Source organism: Danio rerio, chromosome 8, assembly GCF_052040795.2.
Source record: "Danio rerio strain M-AB ecotype USA chromosome 8, GRCz13ab, whole genome shotgun sequence".
Lineage (NCBI taxonomy): Eukaryota > Metazoa > Chordata > Actinopteri > Cypriniformes > Danionidae > Danio > Danio rerio.
Window position 1 is genome coordinate 36,703,872 of NC_141028.1, and position 24,296 is coordinate 36,728,167.

Below are 24,296 nucleotides of genomic sequence, written 5' to 3' on the forward strand. Positions count from 1 at the left end.
AATAACAAAAATAACCCAATGTTGGTTTTGTCCATATTTAAATGAACGTGTGTAAACGCACGCTTTGATCAAACCTTTTATTCCCCTTGATGATATTGTGCTTTTTTTTCCCCTCAATGCCCTCCAAAGTTTCAATGTTTGGCCGTGTCTGCCATATCTGTTTTGTTTAAAAAAAAAAAAGGAAAAAAAAGGAATGCATCGGTTCCTGCATGTAGAATTCAGAAATCTCATGGCATTGAAAGAAAACTGGCAGCAGTTGAGTGCCGAGGTCAAAGGTCAGATGAGCAGGCATCACACCTGATAAACACCTGGGGCAACTGTACAGTAAAAAAAAAAAAAAAAACAACAAGATTAAGAAATATTGCTTTAATTTGAGAGAGACAAAAAAAACTCTTCCGTGTTAAAATTTGATGTTCCTCCAGCGTTCTTACGTCAGTCTTTAATGTCAGGTGATCCTTCAAATGTCAGTGTAAATTGTTGAGTGTACCATTAGTGCTCAGTCGTGTTTTTCATAGTTACCAGTGCCGATGGAGTTTTTTTTTTTAGAGCGTCATATTCTGCTGGAAAAGTTTCATTTTAATGGTAATATGCCATGAGCGGAGGTGTATGAGTAACTTCACAAGTTGACCATAGTCTAGAGCGATGACATGCTCATCTACTCCCAGAACCTGGCAGAACGAAATGTTGCAGCTCGTCCGGTCTTCAATGATGAGCCCAAAAGAGGCCACTTCACAGAGCCGGCCCAAGGCTTAAGAGAACTGAGAGGCAGGACAAGATGGCGGGCTGGACTTGGTTAACTTTAGATTTTACACAAATCTCATTGTTTTGTTTTTCACCTAAAATAGTAATTAAAACATCCAAGATGTGTTTTGCCTCATCAAAATGTGGAATTTGATCAGCAAACTACTCATTCTAAGACAACTATGCCTTGGGCTAAATGACTTGGCTTCAAGTACGATGCCACACGATTCAGAAATGAAGGTACAGACTGCACAAACAGATAAACGACATGATGCATCTCATTTCACCACAACTAAAGGCAGCGACAAAAAAAAAGTCAAGCTCTCACGATGATGACATTTCTCATGCAACCCTTTAGCAAGCCTACATAGTATTTATGCCTAAAAGTCACTGCATGGGTAAATAAGAAACAAGCAACACACACACACACACACATATATATATATATATATATCCATGGGCCACTGTAAAGTAATATGGTTCTGTCATAACGTTTTGAATGAAAATCTGCATTTGGATAAGACACCTTTAGTATAGTTTTGATTTTAAGGCATAATAAAGATCAAATGCAAGTACGAGTGGATTTACATTGAAAATTTCAAACGCATCAAGAAAACCATGTGCTAAGGAAATTTCAAACCATTCGGAACGCACAGAGACGAGCTTTTGTGCAAAAATGAACTTAAAGGTGCCTTTAAAAAAGTGTCAAAGTACTTTTGAAAACAAAAAAGCAAACCCCCAATAGGTGGCAGCAAGAGGCCGCTTTATTTGAGTAAAGCATTGAACGATTCATTCAGCCAAAGAAGCCAATAGGATGAACGGACAGTTGAATCAATCCCTGAATCATCGACTCACCCGAGTCTTCTTGGCGAAGGCCTGAATCGTTCGTGCAGGGAAACGTCGCTGTGTATTATTCAGAGATGGCCAACTGTTCTGCTGTTTATTTTATTATACTTATCGCAATGATTTTACTACTACTATCAATAAAATTAATATTAGTAATGATAATATTGCCGGAAGTTGTACAGCGCATGCGTCACGTGTTCATCATCAGCATCCATGACAACCGTCCTGTGGGTGTTGTTTGAATCTCGCTGTGTCGATTGGCATCTGATCTCTGCGTCCTCCGTGACAATTTTTCCAGATTATCGATATTATTGATCGTTGGATACGTCGATTGATCGCCTGCTGTTCCCATCACTCAGGTTTGACCCTTTTTATTACGCTGTGCTTTGTGTTTGTGTTCAGTATGTCTTGTGTTCACTACAGGTTCCAGAGTCGACTCACCTACGACTCGCTCCAGTTTGAAGGCCTCAACATCAGCGCGGGGGAGCTGAAGCGGCAGATCATGAGGAGCAAGAGGCTGAAGTTCTGCCAGCTGAAGATCAGCAACGCCCAGACTGATGAAGGTGAGTTGAGGAAAAGACACTTCAACTGTTCTACGCTAACATTAGATGCGTTACATCAGACACTTCTGGAAGCTGTAAGGTGGTGCTGATGCTGACATGTAGGGATGTTTTGGCTGTTTTAAAAGGCTAATGGCTCTCAAAGTATACCGTGCTCCATAATTATGTGCTGATTCTGATTTTATTTTGCTGTCAGAATACACAGATGATGCTCTCATCCCTAAAAACACGTCGGTCATCATCAGACGGATCCCTGCGGCGGGACTGAAGTCCTCAAACAGAAGATTTGTTGGGTAAGTGCTGTGAAATGAGCACACGCGTCCTCTGTTAGATGTTATATGAAGACTCCTGGTCTGTCCCTGGTGTTTTAGTCACACAAGCTCCTTTGTTTTGCAGACATCAAGCTGGACGCTGGCGTGAACCTTCACCTAGAGCTGATCCTTCACTCCTCTCACTGGAGCAGTTGTTGAAGGTATTGAACAAATGAATAGCACAATAGCAAAACGCAATGTAAAGCACACAATATACGCACACGCACTCAGCTTCTTAGGGAGATTTGAGATTGTTTGAAGGGTTGAGGGTGAAAAAGATTCAAATGTGCAAATGCCTGTGAAACAGACTGAGAATCTGGCTGAGGCAAAGGCGTCAGAGGAGGACAAGCTGAAAGCGGTGATGTACCAGTCCAGCCTGTGCTACTACTCCAGCAGGTGAGCGTTCAGACACTGACAGGTTTGCTTTGTGAGAGATGTCTGAGCTGATTCTCATGGTTCTGATGTTCACTAGTGAGGCCATGAGGCTGCTTGGGATCCCGGGACACCACATTAGGCACTGCCCCACTAATGTGGTAACTGGGTTTTCCAAGCTCACGGTTGCTGTGAACTTGAGCTCTTGTCCTCATCAGTCAGATTGTTTGCTCAGAGTTTGACTGTCACTCCTCAATTCACAGGGCAGCCGCTCCGCGCCGCACAAGCGCATCCGGAAGAGCACAGGGATTCCCCGCAGCTTCCTGTTGGAGGTGGACGACCCAGACCGAAAGGGAGTCATGATAGACGGCAGCGGCCGATACGTCATTCCCATCATAGACGCGTGAGTAAACTGTACTTGGCATAGCCGCATGTTCTAGTGTTTGTCCAAATCTCACATGATGTCTGCTTGTGTGTGTTTGCGCTCGATCTGTTCAGTGAGGCCTATGCTGCTGAGAAGAGAAAGAGGCCGTCCTTCTCCTGCCAGACCGAGCCTTTGCCCTCCTCGTCCTCAGCAGGTGCGGCATCTTCGGTCCGGGACGCCGGAGAGAAACGGTCCCGCTCCCCATCTTCACCAGAGACGCGCGGCGACCAGAAGAGACCACGTTGCTGAGAGACCTTCATCCAAGAGACCTGGAGCCGACGTGTAAATATTGTACATAGTTTATTAATAAAAGATAATAAAGATTATAGCCGCATGAACTGTGTGGACTGGTTAACCTTCACTCCAGCAGTGCAACACACACATACACACACACACACACACACACACACACACACACACACACACACACGAATGAATTCATAAACACAATATCATGAAGTTTTGCTTTAATTTAGGAAAAGAGAAACTCTTCTGGGCTAAAATCTGATGGGTTTTTTTCAGCGTTCTTACTTCAGTCTTTAATGTCAGGTGATCCTTCAAATGTCAGTGTAAAGTGTTGAGTACACTATTAGTGCTCAGTCGTGTTTTTCATAGTTACCAGTGCCGATGGAGTTTTTTGAAGCGTCATATTCTGCTGGAAACGTTTCATTTGAATGGTAATGTCCCATAAGCGGAGGTCTTGTGAGTAACTTCACAAGTCGGTCAAAGTCTACACCGGTGACAAGCTCATCTACTCCCAGAACCTGCTACTCTCTACCTACACGCTGTCAGCTGATGTTTCAAAACCTCAACACTCGCATACAGAACAGCCTCAGCGTCTGCACCACTTATCGGCACTAGCTGCAAGTCTACACCCCCTCTGTCCAGAAGTGAGCACAGCCTCTTGGTACCATCCCAGCAAGCATTTTTTTGGGGTGTTTAAAGGTGCCAACTGACCATCAAAAGTAAAAATGACTCATTTTATCTCATCCCAACAGGGAAACCACCAACAATAAAGAATGAGTTACTATCTGGTGTCATGGCTTTGCAATTAAAACAAGTTTAGTTATAATGGAGGTCATTGGGGGCAAAAACAGCCACTTGAACAATATGAACAATACATAAGGGTTAAAAGTCTAATAGACGGCTTGGTTAAAACCAGGCTAAATCTAGGCTGTCAGTGAGTGTGCACCCCTAACCCCGCCTCTCACAGTGACCTCACTAGCTCCGCTGAGTGCTTTGTGTCTCAGATTGCATGCAAGTCTGCAGCCAGATACTGCTGGAAGCTAGTCATCAAATACACAGGAACGAATGACTACACGTGTCAATCTGTCTATTAAACTATCTAATCTGTCTAGTCAGTCTTTTATTATCTTTTATATGCAAAAATATTCATTCATAAAAACATATGTATATATGAACACTGGGTCAAATAGGGTCCGTGCATTTTAAATCTAATAACAAAATTAACCCAATGTTGGTTTTGTCCATATTTAAATGAACGTGTGTAAACGCACGCTTTGATCAAACCTTTTATTCCCCTTGATGATATTGTGCTTTTTTTTCCCCTCAATGCCCTCCAAAGTTTCAATGTTTGGCCGTGTCTGCCATATCTGTTTTGTTTAAAAAAAAAAAAGGAAAAAAAAGGAATGCATCGGTTCCTGCATGTAGAATTCAGAAATCTCATGGCATTGAAAGAAAACTGGCAGCAGTTGAGTGCCGAGGTCAAAGGTCAGATGAGCAGGCATCACACCTGATAAACACCTGGGGCAACTGTACAGTAAAAAAAAACAAAAAACAACAAGATTAAGAAATATTGCTTTAATTTGAGAGAGACAAAAAAAACTCTTCCGTGTTAAAATTTGATGTTCCTCCAGCGTTCTTACGTCAGTCTTTAATGTCAGGTGATCCTTCAAATGTCAGTGTAAATTGTTGAGTGTACCATTAGTGCTCAGTCGTGTTTTTCATAGTTACCAGTGCCGATGGAGTTTTTTTTTTTAGAGCGTCATATTCTGCTGGAAAAGCTTCATTTTAATGGTAATATGCCATGAGCGGAGGTGTATGAGTAACTTCACAAGTTGACCATAGTCTAGAGCGATGACATGCTCATCTACTCCCAGAACCTGGCAGAACGAAATGTTGCAGCTCGTCCGGTCTTCAATGATGAGCCCAAAAGAGGCCACTTCACAGAGCCGGCCCAAGGCTTAAGAGAACTGAGAGGCAGGACAAGATGGCGGGCTGGACTTGGTTAACTTTAGATTTTACACAAATCTCATTGTTTTGTTTTTCACCTAAAATAGTAATTAAAACATCCAAGATGTGTTTTGCCTCATCAAAATGTGGAATTTGATCAGCAAACTACTCATTCTAAGACAACTATGCCTTGGGCTAAATGACTTGGCTTCAAGTACGATGCCACACGATTCAGAAATGAAGGTACAGACTGCACAAACAGATAAACGACATGATGCATCTCATTTCACCACAACTAAAGGCAGCGACAAAAAAAAAGTCAAGCTCTCACGATGATGACATTTCTCATGCAACCCTTTAGCAAGCCTACATAGTATTTATGCCTAAAAGTCACTGCATGGGTAAATAAGAAACAAGCAACACACACACACACACACACACACATATATATATATATATCCATGGGCCACTGTAAAGTAATATGGTTCTGTCATAACGTTTTGAATGAAAATCTGCATTTGGATAAGACACCTTTAGTATAGTTTTGATTTTAAGGCATAATAAAGATCAAATGCAAGTACGAGTGGATTTACATTGAAAATTTCAAACGCATCAAGAAAACCATGTGCTAAGGAAATTTCAAACCATTTGGAACGCACAGAGACGAGCTTTTGTGCAAAAATGAACTTAAAGGTGCCTTTAAAAAAGTGTCAAAGTACTTTTGAAAACAAAAAAGCAAACCCCCAATAGGTGGCAGCAAGAGGCCGCTTTATTTGAGTAAAGCATTGAACGATTCATTCAGCCAAAGAAGCCAATAGGATGAACGGACAGTTGAATCAATCCCTGAATCATCGACTCACCCGAGTCTTCTTGGCGAAGGCCTGAATCGTTCGTGCAGGGAAACGTCGCTGTGTATTATTCAGAGATGGCCAACTGTTCTGCTGTTTATTTTATTATACTTATCGCAATGATTTTACTACTACTATCAATAAAATTAATATCAATAATGATAATATTGCCGGAAGTTGTACAGCGCATGCGTCACGTGTTCATCATCAGCATCCATGACAACCGTCCTGTGGGTGTTGTTTGAATCTCGCTGTGTCGATTGGCATCTGATCTCTGCGTCCTCCGTGACAATTTTTCCAGATTATCGATATTATTGATCGTTGGATACGTCGATTGATCGCCTGCTGTTCCCATCACTCAGGTTTGACCCTTTTTATTACGCTGTGCTTTGTGTTTGTGTTCAGTATGTCTTGTGTTCACTACAGGTTCCAGAGTCGACTCACCTACGACTCGCTCCAGTTTGAAGGCCTCAACATCAGCGCGGGGGAGCTGAAGCGGCAGATCATGAGGAGCAAGAGGCTGAAGTTCTGCCAGCTGAAGATCAGCAACGCCCAGACTGATGAAGGTGAGTTGAGGAAAAGACACTTCAACTGTTCTACGCTAACATTAGATGCGTTACATCAGACACTTCTGGAAGCTGTAAGGTGGTGCTGATGCTGACATGTAGGGATGTTTTGGCTGTTTTAAAAGGCTAATGGCTCTCAAAGTATACCGTGCTCCATAATTATGTGCTGATTCTGATTTTATTTTGCTGTCAGAATACACAGATGATGCTCTCATCCCTAAAAACACGTCGGTCATCATCAGACGGATCCCTGCGGCGGGACTGAAGTCCTCAAACAGAAGATTTGTTGGGTGAGTGCTGTGAAATGAGCACACGCGTCCTCTGTTAGATGTTATATGAAGACTCCTGGTCTGTCCCTGGTGTTTTAGTCACACAAGCTCCTTTGTTTTGCAGACATCAAGCTGGACGCTGGCGTGAACCTTCACCTAGAGCTGATCCTTCACTCCTCTCACTGGAGCAGTTGTTGAAGGTATTGAACAAATGAATAGCACAATAGCAAAACGCAATGTAAAGCACACAATATACGCACACGCACTCAGCTTCTTAGGGAGATTTGAGATTGTTTGAAGGGTTGAGGGTGAAAAAGATTCAAATGTGCAAATGCCTGTGAATCAGACTGAGAATCTGGCTGAGGCAAAGGCGTCAGAGGAGGACAAGCTGAAAGCGGTGATGTACCAGTCCAGCCTGTGCTACTACTCCAGCAGGTGAGCGTTCAGACACTGACAGGTTTGCTTTGTGAGAGATGTCTGAGCTGATTCTCATGGTTCTGATGTTCACTAGTGAGGCCATGAGGCTGCTTGGGATCCCGGGACACCACATTAGGCACTGCCCCACTAATGTGGTAACTGGGTTTTCCAAGCTCACGGTTGCTGTGAACTTGAGCTCTTGTCCTCATCAGTCAGATTGTTTGCTCAGAGTTTGACTGTCACTCCTCAATTCACAGGGCAGCCGCTCCGCGCCGCACAAGCGCATCCGGAAGAGCACAGGGATTCCCCGCAGCTTCCTGTTGGAGGTGGACGACCCAGACCGAAAGGGAGTCATGATAGACGGCAGCGGCCGATACGTCATTCCCATCATAGACGCGTGAGTAAACTGTACTTGGCATAGCCGCATGTTCTAGTGTTTGTCCAAATCTCACATGATGTCTGCTTGTGTGTGTTTGCGCTCGATCTGTTCAGTGAGGCCTATGCTGCTGAGAAGAGAAAGAGGCCGTCCTTCTCCTGCCAGACCGAGCCTTTGCCCTCCTCGTCCTCAGCAGGTGCGGCATCTTCGGTCCGGGACGCCGGAGGGAAACGGTCCCGCTCCCCATCTTCACCAGAGACGCGCGGCGACCAGAAGAGACCACGTCGCTGAGAGACCTTCATCCAAGAGACCTGGAGCCGACGTGTAAATATTGTACATAGTTTATTAATAAAAGATAATAAAGATTATAGCCGCATGAACTGTGTGGACTGGTTAACCTTCACTCCAGCAGTGCAACACACACATACACACACACACACACACACACACGAATGAATTCATAAACACAATATCATGAAGTTTTGCTTTAATTTAGGAAAAGAGAAACTCTTCTGGGCTAAAATCTGATGGGTTTTTTTCAGCGTTCTTACTTCAGTCTTTAATGTCAGGTGATCCTTCAAATGTCAGTGTAAAGTGTTGAGTACACTATTAGTGCTCAGTCGTGTTTTTCATAGTTACCAGTGCCGATGGAGTTTTTTGAAGCGTCATATTCTGCTGGAAACGTTTCATTTGAATGGTAATGTCCCATAAGCGGAGGTCTTGTGAGTAACTTCACAAGTCGGTCAAAGTCTACACCGGTGACAAGCTCATCTACTCCCAGAACCTGCTACTCTCTACCTACACGCTGTCAGCTGATGTTTCAAAACCTCAACACTCGCATACAGAACAGCCTCAGCGTCTGCACCACTTATCGGCACTAGCTGCAAGTCTACACCCCCTCTGTCCAGAAGTGAGCACAGCCTCTTTTGTTTAAAGGTGCCAACTGACCATCAAAAGTAAAAATGACTCATTTTATCTCATCCCAACAGGGAAACCATCAACAATAAAGAATGAGTTACTATCTGGTGTCATGGCTTTGCAATTAAAACAAGTTTAGTTATAATGGAGGTCATTGGGGGCAAAAACAGCCACTTGAACAATATGAACAATACATAAGGGTTAAAAGTCTAATAGTCGGCTTGGTTAAAACCAGGCTAAATCTAGGCTGTCAGTGAGTGTGCACCCCTAACCCCGCCTCTCACAGTGACCTCACTAGCTCCGCTGAGTGCTTTGTGTCTCAGATTGCATGCAAGTCTGCAGCCAGATACTGCTGGAAGCTAGTCATCAAATACACAGGAACGAATGACTACACGTGTCAATCTGTCTATTAAACTATCTAATCTGTCTAGTCAGTCTTTTATTATCTTTTATATGCAAAAATATTCATTCATAAAAACATATGTATATATGAACACTGGGTCAAATAGGGTCCGTGCATTTTAAATCTAATAACAAAAATAACCCAATGTTGGTTTTGTCCATATTTAAATGAACGTGTGTAAACGCACGCTTTGATCAAACCTTTTATTCCCCTTGATGATATTGTGCTTTTTTTTCCCCTCAATGCCCTCCAAAGTTTCAATGTTTGGCCGTGTCTGCCATATCTGTTTTGTTTAAAAAAAAAAAAGGAAAAAAAAGGAATGCATCGGTTCCTGCATGTAGAATTCAGAAATCTCATGGCATTGAAAGAAAACTGGCAGCAGTTGAGTGCCGAGGTCAAAGGTCAGATGAGCAGGCATCACACCTGATAAACACCTGGGGCAACTGTACAGTAAAAAAAAACAAAAAAACAACAAGATTAAGAAATATTGCTTTAATTTGAGAGAGACAAAAAAAACTCTTCCGTGTTAAAATTTGATGTTCCTCCAGCGTTCTTACGTCAGTCTTTAATGTCAGGTGATCCTTCAAATGTCAGTGTAAATTGTTGAGTGTACCATTAGTGCTCAGTCGTGTTTTTCATAGTTACCAGTGCCGATGGAGTTTTTTTTTTTAGAGCGTCATATTCTGCTGGAAAAGTTTCATTTTAATGGTAATATGCCATGAGCGGAGGTGTATGAGTAACTTCACAAGTTGACCATAGTCTAGAGCGATGACATGCTCATCTACTCCCAGAACCTGGCAGAACGAAATGTTGCAGCTCGTCCGGTCTTCAATGATGAGCCCAAAAGAGGCCACTTCACAGAGCCGGCCCAAGGCTTAAGAGAACTGAGAGGCAGGACAAGATGGCGGGCTGGACTTGGTTAACTTTAGATTTTACACAAATCTCATTGTTTTGTTTTTCACCTAAAATAGTAATTAAAACATCCAAGATGTGTTTTGCCTCATCAAAATGTGGAATTTGATCAGCAAATGTAGTGGTTTTCTTGGTTTTTCTCTTACTAAATCAAACTCAGTCTGGAGGTTATGAATATCAGAAGAATATACTTTATTGTCGACAACAAAGGAGAACTTTCAGGAGACCCCCAGTAGCATCTATGTCTGAAAAATTCTGACTCACTCAAATTCTAGCCTGTTTAAATAGTCTTCTACACCAGTTTTTTTCTTTGTTCTCCATATATTACACAAATTCCACCTAGGTTAACCCCTGACCTCAATTTCCACCTAGGTTAACCCCTGACCCAAACCTGGTAACTATATAACTTATCCAGTTCTTGTGATATGGTAATTCTTCTAATGGTATGCAAGTCTACAAGCAGATTATATACATACACTTTGAATATATATATTAACTTCACACTTTAAAGAGTATAAAATCCACCTCATATAATCCCTCCTCTTAAGACTTTAAGTCTTAATAGTCTTGCTTTTGGCCCATAGTGCAACTCTATGATCTAGCCCTCAGCCATATTACCTAATGACAAATATATGTCACAGTATTATTACAAATGACCAAATCATGTAATTGCACTTTGGAATAAAATCACGCCAAACCTCTGTGTCCTGTTCTGACGAGGACACAGTAAAAGACTTGATTCTATTTTGTTGATATCATCATAAACGTAGTATTTTAAGCATACAATTAGTTATCTATTTGCTTCTGGGGGTCATGATTATTTAACATACAGTAAAGAATAAAACTAAAACAAAAAATAAACATGCACAATCTCCCAATCTAGGGTCACAACACAATGTTCTAATCTAACATCCACACACATAATCCGTAGAGTATGTTGATCTTCAGCCCAGATACTTTGCGTATCGTAGAGAGCCGCCGTTTTGGGGTAGAGGTTACTAGCACTTAGCACCCAAGGCATGGATCCTCTTCATCATCCTCTTCTTTATCTAAACTATAAAAATTTTTAGCACTAGTTCGTCTTTTTGACCCTAAATCTGGCACATACTTGCGAGCATTCTTTGTTTCGTTCAGGCCTTAAAAAGTGTTGCTAAAGACTTTATGTTGAGAGTCTATAACCTGAAGTTGTGGTGATTATCATCACTTGAATTTGTGGCACCTTCTGTATTTGTCACTCAGGTATATAATCAGAATTACTCTTTTAACTGTTCTGATGAACTCCTTCTGCCACACTTTGCACTTCGTTGAGCTTCAAGAATTTCTGCCTCCTCTGTTTCCTGTTAACTTTCTCTTGCTGGAGCTTTTTCCTTTGGCTGTCTTGTGCTGTGGTCCAGATGGTATCCAGTTGATGGCATCCCCTTTGACAACCCTGGCATAAGGTCCATTTCTCCTGACTTCACTCCACTTTCTCCAGAACACCTCAGATATACTCGATCACCGAATTAATCTCCTGCTTCTGGTCCTTTCTGGTTTCCTGTACAGATATCGCTTTGCACATGGCAGTTAGTTTCCTCATAAAAGACCAAACCTCTTTCCAATGCATTAGAAATGTTCTCCAAACATTCCACAAGGTTAAATAGGAGATTACATGCAAGGGTCGACCCAATAGTACTTCATGCAATGTTAGTTGCTTGTTTCTGTCAGTTTTCATGCAATCACTTGTTAATGCAAAAAGGTAACAAAGCAATCCAGTCAAGTTTATTATTTTACACATCTTGTTAAACTAGGCCTTGATGAATCATCTTTAGCTCTTTCAATCATTCCTTACAATTGTGTGTAATTGCTCAATTTTTTTTTTCCAATTTCCAATACTTTATCAACACATTTACTTATCTATTCTCTGAATCACATATCCACTTATTTATCTACTTAATTACCTTTATTCACTTTAATTGACTTTAAGTACTCTAATTTATTTTTCAATATAGACACATTAAACTTATTTCTAAAGGTATTCCAAATATGAGACTTACTTCTCTTGTCATAAATATAGTACCTGTTTCTTCTTCCCTGCTCTGCTGATGGAATTACTTTCACTCATTTACCACAACTGTTATTTCCAAAAGTTTGTATCTCTTGCCCTAAGCTAGTTTTATTATATCACAACATCCACTATCAAGTTCTTGAATAACCCATTAGATCTATTGTTGTTCCTCTACTCACATTCTACTTTGCAAAAATGTCACATGTGGACAACAATTCAATAATTACTGCATTCAGAAATGAGATCATTATCCTTGCTGCCCAATTTTCCTTACCACTTCACCCTTGATTCAAACCATGTACATTTCAAATGCCAATATATGGAAATGCTGTTGTATCAACAATCTGTACTTCCTATTACAAAAATCATATCTATCTTTTTTTGCTTCCCTTTGATGCTACACATGTTCATAAAGACTAGTACGTTGTTTATTTGTACTATAATCTAATTAAGGTTGTGACTCTATACTAGTGTTAGACCTGCTACTTTATTTTCTTTAAAGCAAAATCAATTTCTTATTTAGCAGCTTAACAGTTATTATTGCATCTTGAATAGATACAGAATCTTGTTAACACTAAACCCGTCATCCCTAAAAAGTTTTATTTATGTCTTTTACTTAGCTTGAGCTAAATGTACCTGCAGACAACTAAGTCCTACACGTTACAATATCCATCTCGAAATATTCTAAATCCTTTTATGCATTCTAATGAATGTATAACAGCCTATTTACTTTAAGTGTAACCAAGTGTCTACCCTCCTCTGATAATTAACTGAACAGAAATAAATTACTTTAACATATTTGGTATCCAAACTAACAAATTTAAGTGCAGCGCGTGTTAGGAACCTCTGCTAAGAAATTCTCTATCACTGACTGTTCTTAAATCATAAATTTTACAACATCTACTTTTGTCTGCTTTGACTAATGTCATAATCAAAAATTAAATTCAAATCAAATTCAAATAGAATCCATTTTATTCTTCACCTATACAATCACAACCAAATTGAAATTGACTTTAATTAGAAATGCCATAACATATCTAAGTGTTTCTTGATTGCTATGTTCTCAAAAGTTTCAATAATGCCTATTCCAGCATATAACAGACCTGCATCTGGTTTAATTTTAATTAATCCTCCCTATGCTGGCTAGATTTGTTTTTCCTTAATGTCCTGAACTGTTAATCATTATTAAAATTTGACACCTAAGTAATTTCTTATTTCTGAGCTATTTCTTATTTTGCATTTTCTATTAATTAACATTTTTCACTTTTCAGCATTTTCAGCTCCTAATTCCTTTCTGTTCTCACATCAAACTGGTTATTCATAAATTTTTGTTGTAATTTTCTACAAGTTGACTGAAAAATCACTGGATTTCTTTATAGGTTCCTCTCTATCTGATCTGATTATTCATCTTTAGTCCTTAATCCTTTTTGCTTTTAATTATTTCTTCACATATGTAAAACAACCTATTTTCTGTTTTTAAACACTTTTCTCTTTCAAATATTCTTTTAGTACATTTAGAATAGTTACCTTTTGACCTATTCAGTACTGTGAGTTCATTTCACTTTTTTTTTTTTTTTTCATTCCCTTTAAATATAAATCACTTTTCTGTCTTAATCTCTGACATAATTTTTCTCTTAAATCTTGGTTTAGTTTACTCAAAATAAGTTTTCCCTAATTTTTAACTTAAATATTTAATTCCATCAACTTCTAACCCAAATTATTTTTTGTGTTATAAAAGCTGTCTCTTTTTCTTTTATTAGTCACCACCATGCATTATAATTTGTCCTCCTATGTTCAATAATCTCTATGAATTAACCTATGAAAATGAACCAAAATAATTTAACATTTTTCATAATTTATCATTTCAACATAACACATTTAAAGTTTCATCGTACATTATCATCTAAGACTTTTCTTACAGTTTACATGATACTTTTCTTTTTATCATATTGATAGGAGTCTGATTTGATACAAGAATGGGTAGCTACACTTTTGCTCTTATTTTGCCCTCTGAGTGGTCACATTGTTCTCAATTTGGACTATAGGTCGACTGCTTTGAGATGGACTGCCAGACTCCCCCTCCTCACACCCTGAGAAGACAACTGGTTCATAGATTGGTGTAGTCTTTTCTGTGGTGTCCATATCAGGGCACAGTGTTTCCCCCTTCTTTCTTAGTGCTGGCTTCTTTCATTGAGCTGTTGTAAAGTTCTGGTGGAGCGCTTTTTCTCTTTGATCAGTTCATCATTAGCTTGTTTGCCTCTTTTTAGTGTCTCTGAACATAAGTAGCCTTTCCAGTCCTCAGTAATTTCTGGGCATGCAGTGCCTGCTTCACTGCTTTCACAAATGTCCACAGCCAACAGTTTTTCCATTGTGTTTTTCAAACACCTTTTCCATTTGCCAGTGCACTCAGAGATGTCTAGTAGATAAGAGACCACAGTCCCCCAAAGTCCATCCTTTTGTCCTCTTTATTAATATATGGAATTTAACTCATAACCTATAAAATATTTCCTTCTTTCCCATTTTTTTCCATCAAATGGAGACTCCTCTCATCTATTTTCTTCCCCTTATGGGAACTTAACACTTAACAGTTTATTTTTCTCTAATTCACAATCATTTTATCACATGTAAATATGTTGAATTTTCTATTTCTTTAGTGTTATTCTAATAAATTTCTTTAGCTTCAGATTATGCTTTACTTTACATTTCGCCTCATCTATGCTAGTGTTTCTCTACTAACCGGTCATTTTTACATCGAATTTTAATTTCCCTAACATTTTCTATACTCAGTTTCTATTTTCTCACTGCTTGCATCAAATGTTTCTTCTGTTTGCCATTTGTCATTATCTTATCTTTTATTTTCTCTGTCACGTATTTTAGTATTGCATTTTTTATTTCCATATCTGTTTTTCCATACCTGATTTAATTTAATAGTATTACATGGTGGCCCAATATCTGGTATAACTGTTCAAAATCATTACTGCTATACCTCAGGGTTCATATTATTACTTAAACTCACATATTTATTTACTAAAAGCATTTTTCATTTTTGAATTGCAATGTTTACTTATCAATTTAGCTTCTTACTGCTTAAACTTTAAAATTAATTTTTTAACTCACTCTAATGCATTCTTTAACATTTACCTAGCTTCTATGATTTTCATCTGAATCACTGTACTTTACTACAAACAAATGACATAGCTGACTTTGAGAAAGATGACAAAACATTTTTTTCCCCTTAAATCCAATCAAATTCTCTAAAGTCAATTATTTCTTTAAATTGTTACTGCTTTTTTCTTTTTATCTTATCTGTTCAATGTGCCTATATTGTAAGCATATTTTAAACATCTAATTTTATCTATGAAACAGTGGACTTATTTTTTCCTATTTCTATTTTATTCTTTTTCCTTTCTGTAATTTAAGTTTTTAGCTCTTAGGTTTTCTTATACATTTTAAAACTTATTTTGTTACACATTTTATAATTAAATCTTCAATTAATCAATATTCATTTTCAAGTTTTCTTTTTCTATTTTATTCTCAATCAAAGAACTAACTTATATGTTATTTATCCATACTTATTTATTAAATCTATTTGTTTATTACTACATTCTTTTACTCCATATTACCTTTATCTCTATATATATTGATCACTATGGCTTCATTTATTCTTTTTCATTAGTAAAGTTTCAAACTCTTTTCTATATAATATAACTCTATTATTAGTTTTTCTTCATTTAATTTATCTTACTATACTACTTTATAATTTATCTATTCAGTAATAACTTATATTCTATCCAAATTATGTTAATGTCTATGTCATTATTTCATCTATAGTTTGATCTCCTCTCATTAACTCTCCTCTTCTCTGTTTCCCTAGTGCTGTAAATAGGCAATCTATTGTTCACACATGGACACCATAAATCTCTCCCTTACCCCCTCCTGGAGCAGACTGTCTTTCACCTATTGCTATGTCAGGAATTTAAGTTCACTCTGCCTATTGTTCTTTTTTAACATATTCAAACTTAAAACACAAAGATAATTTCAGAAAAATGTTTATTCTTCTGCTTTTTACTCTGAGTCTTTCAAATGCACATGTTCCATTAGTTTTAATTTAGGTGACTCCTTTCTTTCTATCATAATCTCTTCTCTTAAACTGCATCAATCACTTTTCTTCTTGCTCTTTAAATCACACCACACATATGCAGCCCTCCTTTTATATTATAGTATACTATAATCATTATTTTAACCTACTCTTTTTTGAAAACACATTCAAAACACATTTTTAACACATTCACACTTCTAATCTTATTACTTTTCCTCTTCTCATTCACTCCTCTCCTCCACTCAGTGTAACAGGAGCTGCATCCCCCATCCTCATTTCATTCAAGGAGGAGGAAGGCAGTCTTCTCTGCACACCAATGTGGACTATTTTGCCTCAACCTGAAGCAACAAATACACAAACACTACAATTAAATAAATACTCTTCACTACACTCCTCTTGAGTGACCTGTCCGAGCAGCCCTCTAACCTTAGAGCGGTAACCACAGGCTTTCGCCTACCCATGCAGCCCTTTGTTTATCTCCTCAAACAAAGCGGTATCGTAGGTCTTAGCGCGCATCTCTCTACTTTAATCTGCTTTAATCTCTTAACTGTTACCACACATTAAGGACTCTCTCTTAAAACTTATAAATGCTCTATGCATATCTTACATCATTAATAATTTCCCAAATCTGGGTAACAGTTACTAGTTAATGTTTATCCTATCCATCAAGGCCCACTTAGGAAAACACAGATCATTTGCATACCTTACTCTGCTTTAATCTCTTAACTGTCACCACACATTGAAGACTCTCTCTTAAAACCTATAAATGCTCTATGCATATCTTATATCATTAATAATTTCCCAAATCTGAGTAACAGTTACTAGTTAATGTTTATCCTATCCATCAAGGCCCTCTTAGGAAAACACAGATCATTTGCATGCAAATTATTTTTCTTCTGTTATTCAAAACCCCTTTTTTCTTTAATATCTTTTTTACATTTACTTTTAATTCTTTAAAGCTGGAGAAACAGTTCAAGTGTATTTACCTGTACAAGCAGGTCCTGGCAGAAAAAACACAAACTAATAAGCATAAAATCGCTTACCGTTTTTTATTGTGGCCACATATTTGTGTTTTCTCTCCAGTCCAGCATGCACAGCAACACCAGTCCTGCTCCTTTCCAGCCCACCCAGAGGGACGCCAAATGTAGTGGTTTTCTTGGTTTTTCTCTTACTAAATCAAACTCAGTCTGGAGGTTATGAATATCAGAAGAATATACTTTATTGTCGACAACAAAGGAGAACTTTCAGGAGACCCCCAGTAGCATCTCTGTCTGAAAAATTCTGACTCACTCAAATTCTAGCCTGTTTAAATAGTCTTCTACACCAGTTTTTTTCTTTGTTCTCCATATATTACACAAATTCCACCTAGGTTAACCCCTGACCTCAATTTCCACCTAGGTTAACCCCTGACCCAAACCTGGTAACTATATAACTTATCCAGTTCTTGTGATATGGTAATTCTTCTAATGGTATGCAAGTCTACAAGCAGATTATATACATACACTTTGAATATATATATTAACTTCACACTTTAAAGAGTATAAAATCCACCTCACAAACTACTCATTCTAAGACAACTATGCCTTGGGCTAAATGACTTGGCTTCAAGTACGATGCCACACGATTCAGAAATGAAGGTACAGACTGCACAAACAGATAAACGACATGATGCATCTCATTTCACCACAACTAAAGGCAGCGACAAAAAAAAAGTCAAGCTCTCACGATGATGACATTTCTCATGCAACCCTTTAGCAAGCCTACATAGTATTTATGCCTAAAAGTCACTGCATGGGTAAATAAGAAACAAGCAACACACACACACACACACACACACACACACACACACACATATATATATATATATATATATATCCATGGGCCACTGTAAAGTAATATGGTTCTGTCATAACGTTTTGAATGAAAATCTGCATTTGGATAAGACACCTTTAGTATAGTTTTGATTTTAAGGCATAATAAAGATCAAATGCAAGTACGAGTGGATTTACATTGAAAATTTCAAACGCATCAAGTAAACCATGTGCTAAGGAAATTTCAAACCATTTGGAACGCACAGAGACGAGCTTTTGTGCAAAAATGAACTTAAAGGTGCCTTTAAAAAAGTGTCAAAGTACTTTTGAAAACAAAAAAGCAAACCCCCAATAGGTGGCAGCAAGAGGCCGCTTTATTTGAGTAAAGCATTGAACGATTCATTCAGCCAAAGAAGCCAATAGGATGAACGGACAGTTGAATCAATCCCTGAATCATCGACTCACCCGAGTCTTCTTGGCGAAGGCCTGAATCGTTCGTGCAGGGAAACGTCGCTGTGTATTATTCAGAGATGGCCAACTGTTCTGCTGTTTATTTTATTATACTTATCGCAATGATTTTACTACTACTATCAATAAAATTAATATTAATAATGATAATATTGCCGGAAGTTGTACAGCGCATGCGTCACGTGTTCATCATCAGCATCCATGACAACCGTCCTGTGGGTGTTGTTTGAATCTCGCTGTGTCGATTGGCATCTGATCTCTGCGTCCTCCGTGACAATTTTTCCAGATTATCGATATTATTGATCGTTGGATACGTCGATTGATCGCCTGCTGTTCCCATCACTCAGGTTTGACCCTTTTTATTACGCTGTGCTTTGTGTTTGTGTTCAGTATGTCTTGTGTTCACTACAGGTTCCAGAGTCGACTCACCTACGACTCGCTCCAGTTTGAAGGCCTCAACATCAGCGCGGGGGAGCTGAAGCGGCAGATCATGAGGAGCAAGAGGCTGAAGTTCTGCCAGCTGAAGATCAGCAACGCCCAGACTGATGAAGGTGAGTTGAGGAAAAGACACTTCAACTGTTCTACGCTTACATTAGATGCGTTATATCAGACACTTCTGGAAGCTGTAAGGTGGTGCTGATGCTGACATGTAGGGATGTTTTGGCTGTTTTAAAAGGCTAATGGCTCTCAAAGTATACCGTGCTCCATAATTATGTGCTGATTCTGATTTTATTTTGCTGTCAGAATACACAGATGATGCTCTCATCCCTAAAAACACGTCGGTCATCATCAGACGGATCCCTGCGGCGGGACTGAAGTCCTCAAACAGAAGATTTGTTGGGTAAGTGCTGTGAAATGAGCACACGCGTCCTCTGTTAGATGTTATATGAAGACTCCTGGTCTGTCCCTGGTGTTTTAGTCACACAAGCTCCTTTGTTTTGCAGACATCAAGCTGGACGCTGGCGTGAACCTTCACCTAGAGCTGATCCTTCACTCCTCTCACTGGAGCAGTTGTTGAAGGTATTGAACAAATGAATAGCACAATAGCAAAACGCAATGTAAAGCACACAATATACGCACACGCACTCAGCTTCTTAGGGAGATTTGAGATTGTTTGAAGGGTTGAGGGTGAAAAAGATTCAAATGTGCAAATGCCTGTGAAACAGACTGAGAATCTGGCTGAGGCAAAGGCGTCAGAGGAGGACAAGCTGAAAGCGGTGATGTACCAGTCCAGCCTGTGCTACTACTCCAGCAGGTGAGCGTTCAGACACTGACAGGTTTGCTTTGTGAGAGATGTCTGAGCTGATTCTCATGGTTCTGATGTTCACTAGTGAGGCCATGAGGCTGCTTGGGATCCCGGGACACCACATTAGGCACTGCCCCACTAATGTGGTAACTGGGTTTTCCAAGCTCACGGTTGCTGTGAACTTGAGCTCTTGTCCTCATCAGTCAGATTGTTTGCTCAGAGTTTGACTGTCACTCCTCAATTCACAGGGCAGCCGCTCCGCGCCGCACAAGCGCATCCGGAAGAGCACAGGGATTCCCCGCAGCTTCCTGTTGGAGGTGGACGACCCAGACCGAAAGGGAGTCATGATAGACGGCAGCGGCAGATACGTCATTCCCATCATAGACGCGTGAGTAAACTGTACTTGGCATAGCCGCATGTTCTAGTGTTTGTCCAAATCTCACATGATGTCTGCTTGTGTGTGTTTGCGCTCGATCTGTTCAGTGAGGCCTATGCTGCTGAGAAGAGAAAGAGGCCGTCCTTCTCCTGCCAGACCGAGCCTTTGCCCTCCTCGTCCTCAGCAGGTGCGGCATCTTCGGTCCGGGACGCCGGAGGGAAACGGTCCCGCTCCCCATCTTCACCAGAGACGCGCGGCGACCAGAAGAGACCACGTCGCTGAGAGACCTTCATCCAAGAGACCTGGAGCCGACGTGTAAATATTGTACATAGTTTATTAATAAAAGATAATAAAGATTATAGCCGCATGAACTGTGTGGACTGGTTAACCTTCACTCCAGCAGTGCAACACACACATACACACACACACACACAAACACACACACGAATGAATTCATAAACACAATATCATGAAGTTTTGCTTTAATTTAGGAAAAGAGAAACTCTTCTGGGCTAAAATCTGATGGGTTTTTTTCAGCGTTCTTACTTCAGTCTTTAATGTCAGGTGATCCTTCAAATGTCAGTGTAAAGTGTTGAGTACACTATTAGTGCTCAGTCGTGTTTTTCATAGTTACCAGTGCCGATGGAGTTTTTTTTTTAGAGCGTCATATTCTGCTGGAAAAGTTTCATTTTAATGGTAATATGCCATGAGCGGAGGTGTATGAGTAACTTCACAAGTTGACCATAGTCTAGAGCGATGACATGCTCATCTACTCCCAGAACCTGGCAGAACGAAATGTTGCAGCTCGTCCGGTCTTCAATGATGAGCCCAAAAGAGGCCACTTCACAGAGCCGGCCCAAGGCTTAAGAGAACTGAGAGGCAGGACAAGATGGCGGGCTGGACTTGGTTAACTTTAGATTTTACACAAATCTCATTGTTTTGTTTTTCACCTAAAATAGTAATTAAAACATCCAAGATGTGTTTTGCCTCATCAAAATGTGGAATTTGATCAGCAAACTACTCATTCTAAGACAACTATGCCTTGGGCTAAATGACTTGGCTTCAAGTACGATGCCACACGATTCAGAAATGAAGGTACAGACTGCACAAACAGATAAACGACATGATGCATCTCATTTCACCACAACTAAAGGCAGCGACAAAAAAAAAGTCAAGCTCTCACGATGATGACATTTCTCATGCAACCCTTTAGCAAGCCTACATAGTATTTATGCCTATAAGTCACTGCATGGGTAAATAAGAAACAAGCAACACACACATACTTGTTTTTGTGCATTGTGGGGGTCACCTGTCGCGGTGGTTACGTAATGGGGACCGCCCTTTCTGATGATGTTAGAGACATAAAAAAATAGTTTGCCACACAAAAACACAAACTATTTCATAAAATCACTTCAGATTTTGGATATTCTGCAATTTTATTTTTAGACCTGACACAGTGGTCACTTGTGGGGACATTTCAGGTTTTGTGTAGAAGTGGGGTCCGCCACATACACAACCGATTTTTAGACAAAGTGGGGACCAATTCTACACACACTTTACTGGTTTTGAGACAAAGTAAGGACCAGTTCCAGATACACATTACCGGTATTGAGTCAAAGTAGGGACCAGGTCTACACACACATTACTGGTATTGAGTCAAAGTAGGGACCAGATCTACACACACATTACTGGTATTGAGTCAAAGTAAGGACCAGGTCTACACACACATTATCGGTATTGAGTCAAAGTAAGGACCAGGGGCCTCATGTATCAACGCTGCGTACGCACAAAAACTTTGCGTACACCAGGTTTCACGCTCAGAATCGCTCACGTTTGGATTTACTAACGATGAACTGAAAGTGGGAATGTGCGCAGCTTCACGGCAGCTTTCTGGCAGGCGTACGCACATTTTTTGTGCGTGTCTGTTTTATTTCCATTGGCGACTCCTAGAGGCAGTTGTGTTAAATTCTTCTCTACAAAGTGTCTGAGCCTTGCAATGGCAGCTGTATGAGACGGGTTCATATAGTAGGTATGTAACATTTCCATACCATACAGTTGACCAGCTAAACATTAAAGCGCAAATTGCAGCAGTCGCAATGTAATCTGAGCAATCTACCGCACACACATTGCTATAAAGACACTATCTGAAGATGAATTTGCATGCGTGAATCAGAAACATTTCCATTCAATAAATGTGCAAATAAAATATGATGCACAAACTTATTGATGATTCCTACTTGTCTTTCTCTTGATAAATAGTGGGCAAAATCTGATATGTAGCGGGGGAAAAAAGAAGAAAGAATTTATCAGACGCTGGATTCGAGCCGAGTTTACGCTCGAATTTGTCTGTACATGATCTCATGTTTCTTATGAGGTGCGCCACTGAGACCGCTTAGGGTATTGCAACATTTTTCAGTTATAAACCACACTATTTCTTTTTTAAATGCACTCAGTGCGATGTTCAGACCCAACTGTGTTAACCGTATCAGCTAAACTCCCACTCTATTTTTTTCTTTTGTTGTTAATTCCGGAGAACAAACTTGCAAATAACACCGCTTTTCTCCGGTCTACCTCCGAAAGCAGCACCTCCAATTCACATTCTGTTCAAAGTTTCTCTTTTTGCTTGATTTTGCCGTTGCTTTTTCGTTGGGTTTTGCCATTAGCATAGTCATTAGCATATTCATACGGGGGAGGAGGCAGGGACGGGTTTTGTGCTCGTGCATGTTGCGCTCAGTTTCACGTTCATTCAGATGTACAAAAGAATATGCGTGAGATTCGGCGTACGCAGTGTTTCATACATCTGAATTTTTTTCTGCGTACGCACATTTACAGCTTCGTGCGTACGCAATGTTTTAGTAAGATTTCCACGCAAGTCTTCGTACATGAGGCCCCAGATCTACACACACATCACTGGTTTTGAGTCAAAGTAGGGACCAGATCTACACACACATCACTGGTTTTGAGTCAAAGTAGGGACCAGATCTACACACACATCACTGGTTTTGAGTCAAAGCAAGGACCAGGGGCCTCATGTACGAAGACTTGCGTGGAAATCTTACTAAAACATTGCGTACGCACAAAGCTGTAAATGTGCGTACGCAGAAAAAAATTCAGATGTATGAAACTGTAGGGTCCAGCCAGTTGGTCCAATGACGGTATCCAATGGTGGATGAAGGTTCACTGCATGTTCGGTCTTTCCAGTGCACAATGTTGATTTATCTTAAACTTAACTCATATCTGACTCCAATTTTAGTATGAGATGGTTTAGAATATTAATATGTTTATCCTCGTTTTATCTGACTCCAATCATAAAACATTAAGAAGATTATATCAATATGTAATTTAGATAAATGTTTGAACCGTTTGTCTTCACTAGTAACTATTACATCCGTTCATTCGGGTGCTCATGTCGCTCAGAGAAATCGCCTCGGCCGAAGGCGTCCCTCACGGTCACACTCCGGTCAGTCTTGAATATTAAACAGAGGTAAATTGACTAATACTTTAGATGGCCGCTACCAGCGCGCTCGTTCTAAAATACTTTAGTTAGTCCCGCTTAGATGTACACCTTTGAGTTAAGACAATCATCATTTCTAATTAGAGGTTAGGGCATTAATATAAATGTACCCGACTACTGGACTCTATAGTAACTTTGGTTTTCACCAAGCCCATGGTTTCCCATATGAACTTAATTTAGAATAATATTACCTTCAAACAAAGGTCGGGTACCCAATCTAGGTTAGTCGTGCAACACCTTGTTGACCTAGACGGAAGTTATCGCCCTTTCCACCTAAGTACACATGAATCAATATCAAGAGTCAGCCGGATCCCTAAAACACAATTAGTGTGCCCAATGCTCCATCTCAATTGGATTTTAGTCCGTCTACTGACCTGACGCAAGACGTGCGGAAACAAGGATACAGCGTAATCTACTTGAATTAATAATTACAGAGTGAGCAAAATATGGTCAAACATTACAATTTATTAGTCAGGTAAATGTATTATGCCAATTCAATCAGTCAATTCATAAATGATCAATACAAAACATCAAATTATCAAAGATAAATCCAAGATGAAAAAGATGCATTCCTGACTTTGT

At 39.6% G+C, this 24,296-nt stretch overlaps 4 protein-coding genes and 1 long non-coding RNA gene across 30 annotated transcripts in view; 3 read left to right on the plus strand and 2 right to left on the minus strand.

The window, feature by feature from the left end:
• LOC141375838 (uncharacterized) overlaps positions 1–24,296 on the minus strand; it is a 488,480-nt gene that overhangs the window by 120,697 nt on the left and 343,487 nt on the right. The gene's annotated exons all lie outside the window — the stretch shown is intronic.
• On the plus strand, positions 1,817–5,029 carry LOC141375827 (E3 ubiquitin-protein ligase RBBP6-like). 2 transcript variants are annotated; one of them, XM_087265036.1, is made up of 7 exons: positions 1,817–2,150; positions 2,344–2,440; positions 2,544–2,619; positions 2,766–2,854; positions 2,931–2,991; positions 3,094–3,233; positions 3,329–5,029. In XM_087265036.1, the coding sequence occupies exons 1-7, from the start codon at positions 1,991–1,993 to the stop codon at positions 3,501–3,503; spliced, it is 798 nt and encodes a 265-aa protein (XP_087121162.1). In that variant the 5' UTR covers positions 1,817–1,990; the 3' UTR covers positions 3,504–5,029. The 2 variants fall into 2 exon arrangements, with proteins under 2 accessions (XP_087121162.1, XP_087121163.1); XM_087265037.1 differs by lacking the exon at positions 2,931–2,991 and having other exon boundaries at positions 3,329–3,590.
• Positions 6,528–8,299, plus strand: LOC141375808 (E3 ubiquitin-protein ligase RBBP6-like). 2 transcript variants are annotated; one of them, XM_087264914.1, is made up of 7 exons: positions 6,528–6,861; positions 7,055–7,151; positions 7,255–7,330; positions 7,477–7,565; positions 7,642–7,702; positions 7,805–7,944; positions 8,040–8,299. In XM_087264914.1, the coding sequence occupies exons 1-7, from the start codon at positions 6,702–6,704 to the stop codon at positions 8,212–8,214; spliced, it is 798 nt and encodes a 265-aa protein (XP_087121040.1). In that variant the 5' UTR covers positions 6,528–6,701; the 3' UTR covers positions 8,215–8,299. The 2 variants fall into 2 exon arrangements, with proteins under 2 accessions (XP_087121040.1, XP_087121041.1); XM_087264915.1 differs by lacking the exon at positions 7,642–7,702.
• LOC147842736 (uncharacterized) lies at positions 10,325–17,790 on the minus strand. The gene is made up of 2 exons (XR_015498229.1): positions 17,665–17,790; positions 10,325–10,524 (listed from the first exon to the last, which is right to left on the minus strand). It is a non-coding gene; the product is annotated as an uncharacterized LOC147842736 (long non-coding RNA).
• On the plus strand, positions 18,796–20,617 carry LOC141375819 (E3 ubiquitin-protein ligase RBBP6-like). 2 transcript variants are annotated; one of them, XM_087264975.1, is made up of 7 exons: positions 18,796–19,129; positions 19,323–19,419; positions 19,523–19,598; positions 19,745–19,833; positions 19,910–19,970; positions 20,073–20,212; positions 20,308–20,617. In XM_087264975.1, the coding sequence occupies exons 1-7, from the start codon at positions 18,970–18,972 to the stop codon at positions 20,480–20,482; spliced, it is 798 nt and encodes a 265-aa protein (XP_087121101.1). In that variant the 5' UTR covers positions 18,796–18,969; the 3' UTR covers positions 20,483–20,617. The 2 variants fall into 2 exon arrangements, with proteins under 2 accessions (XP_087121101.1, XP_087121102.1); XM_087264976.1 differs by lacking the exon at positions 19,910–19,970.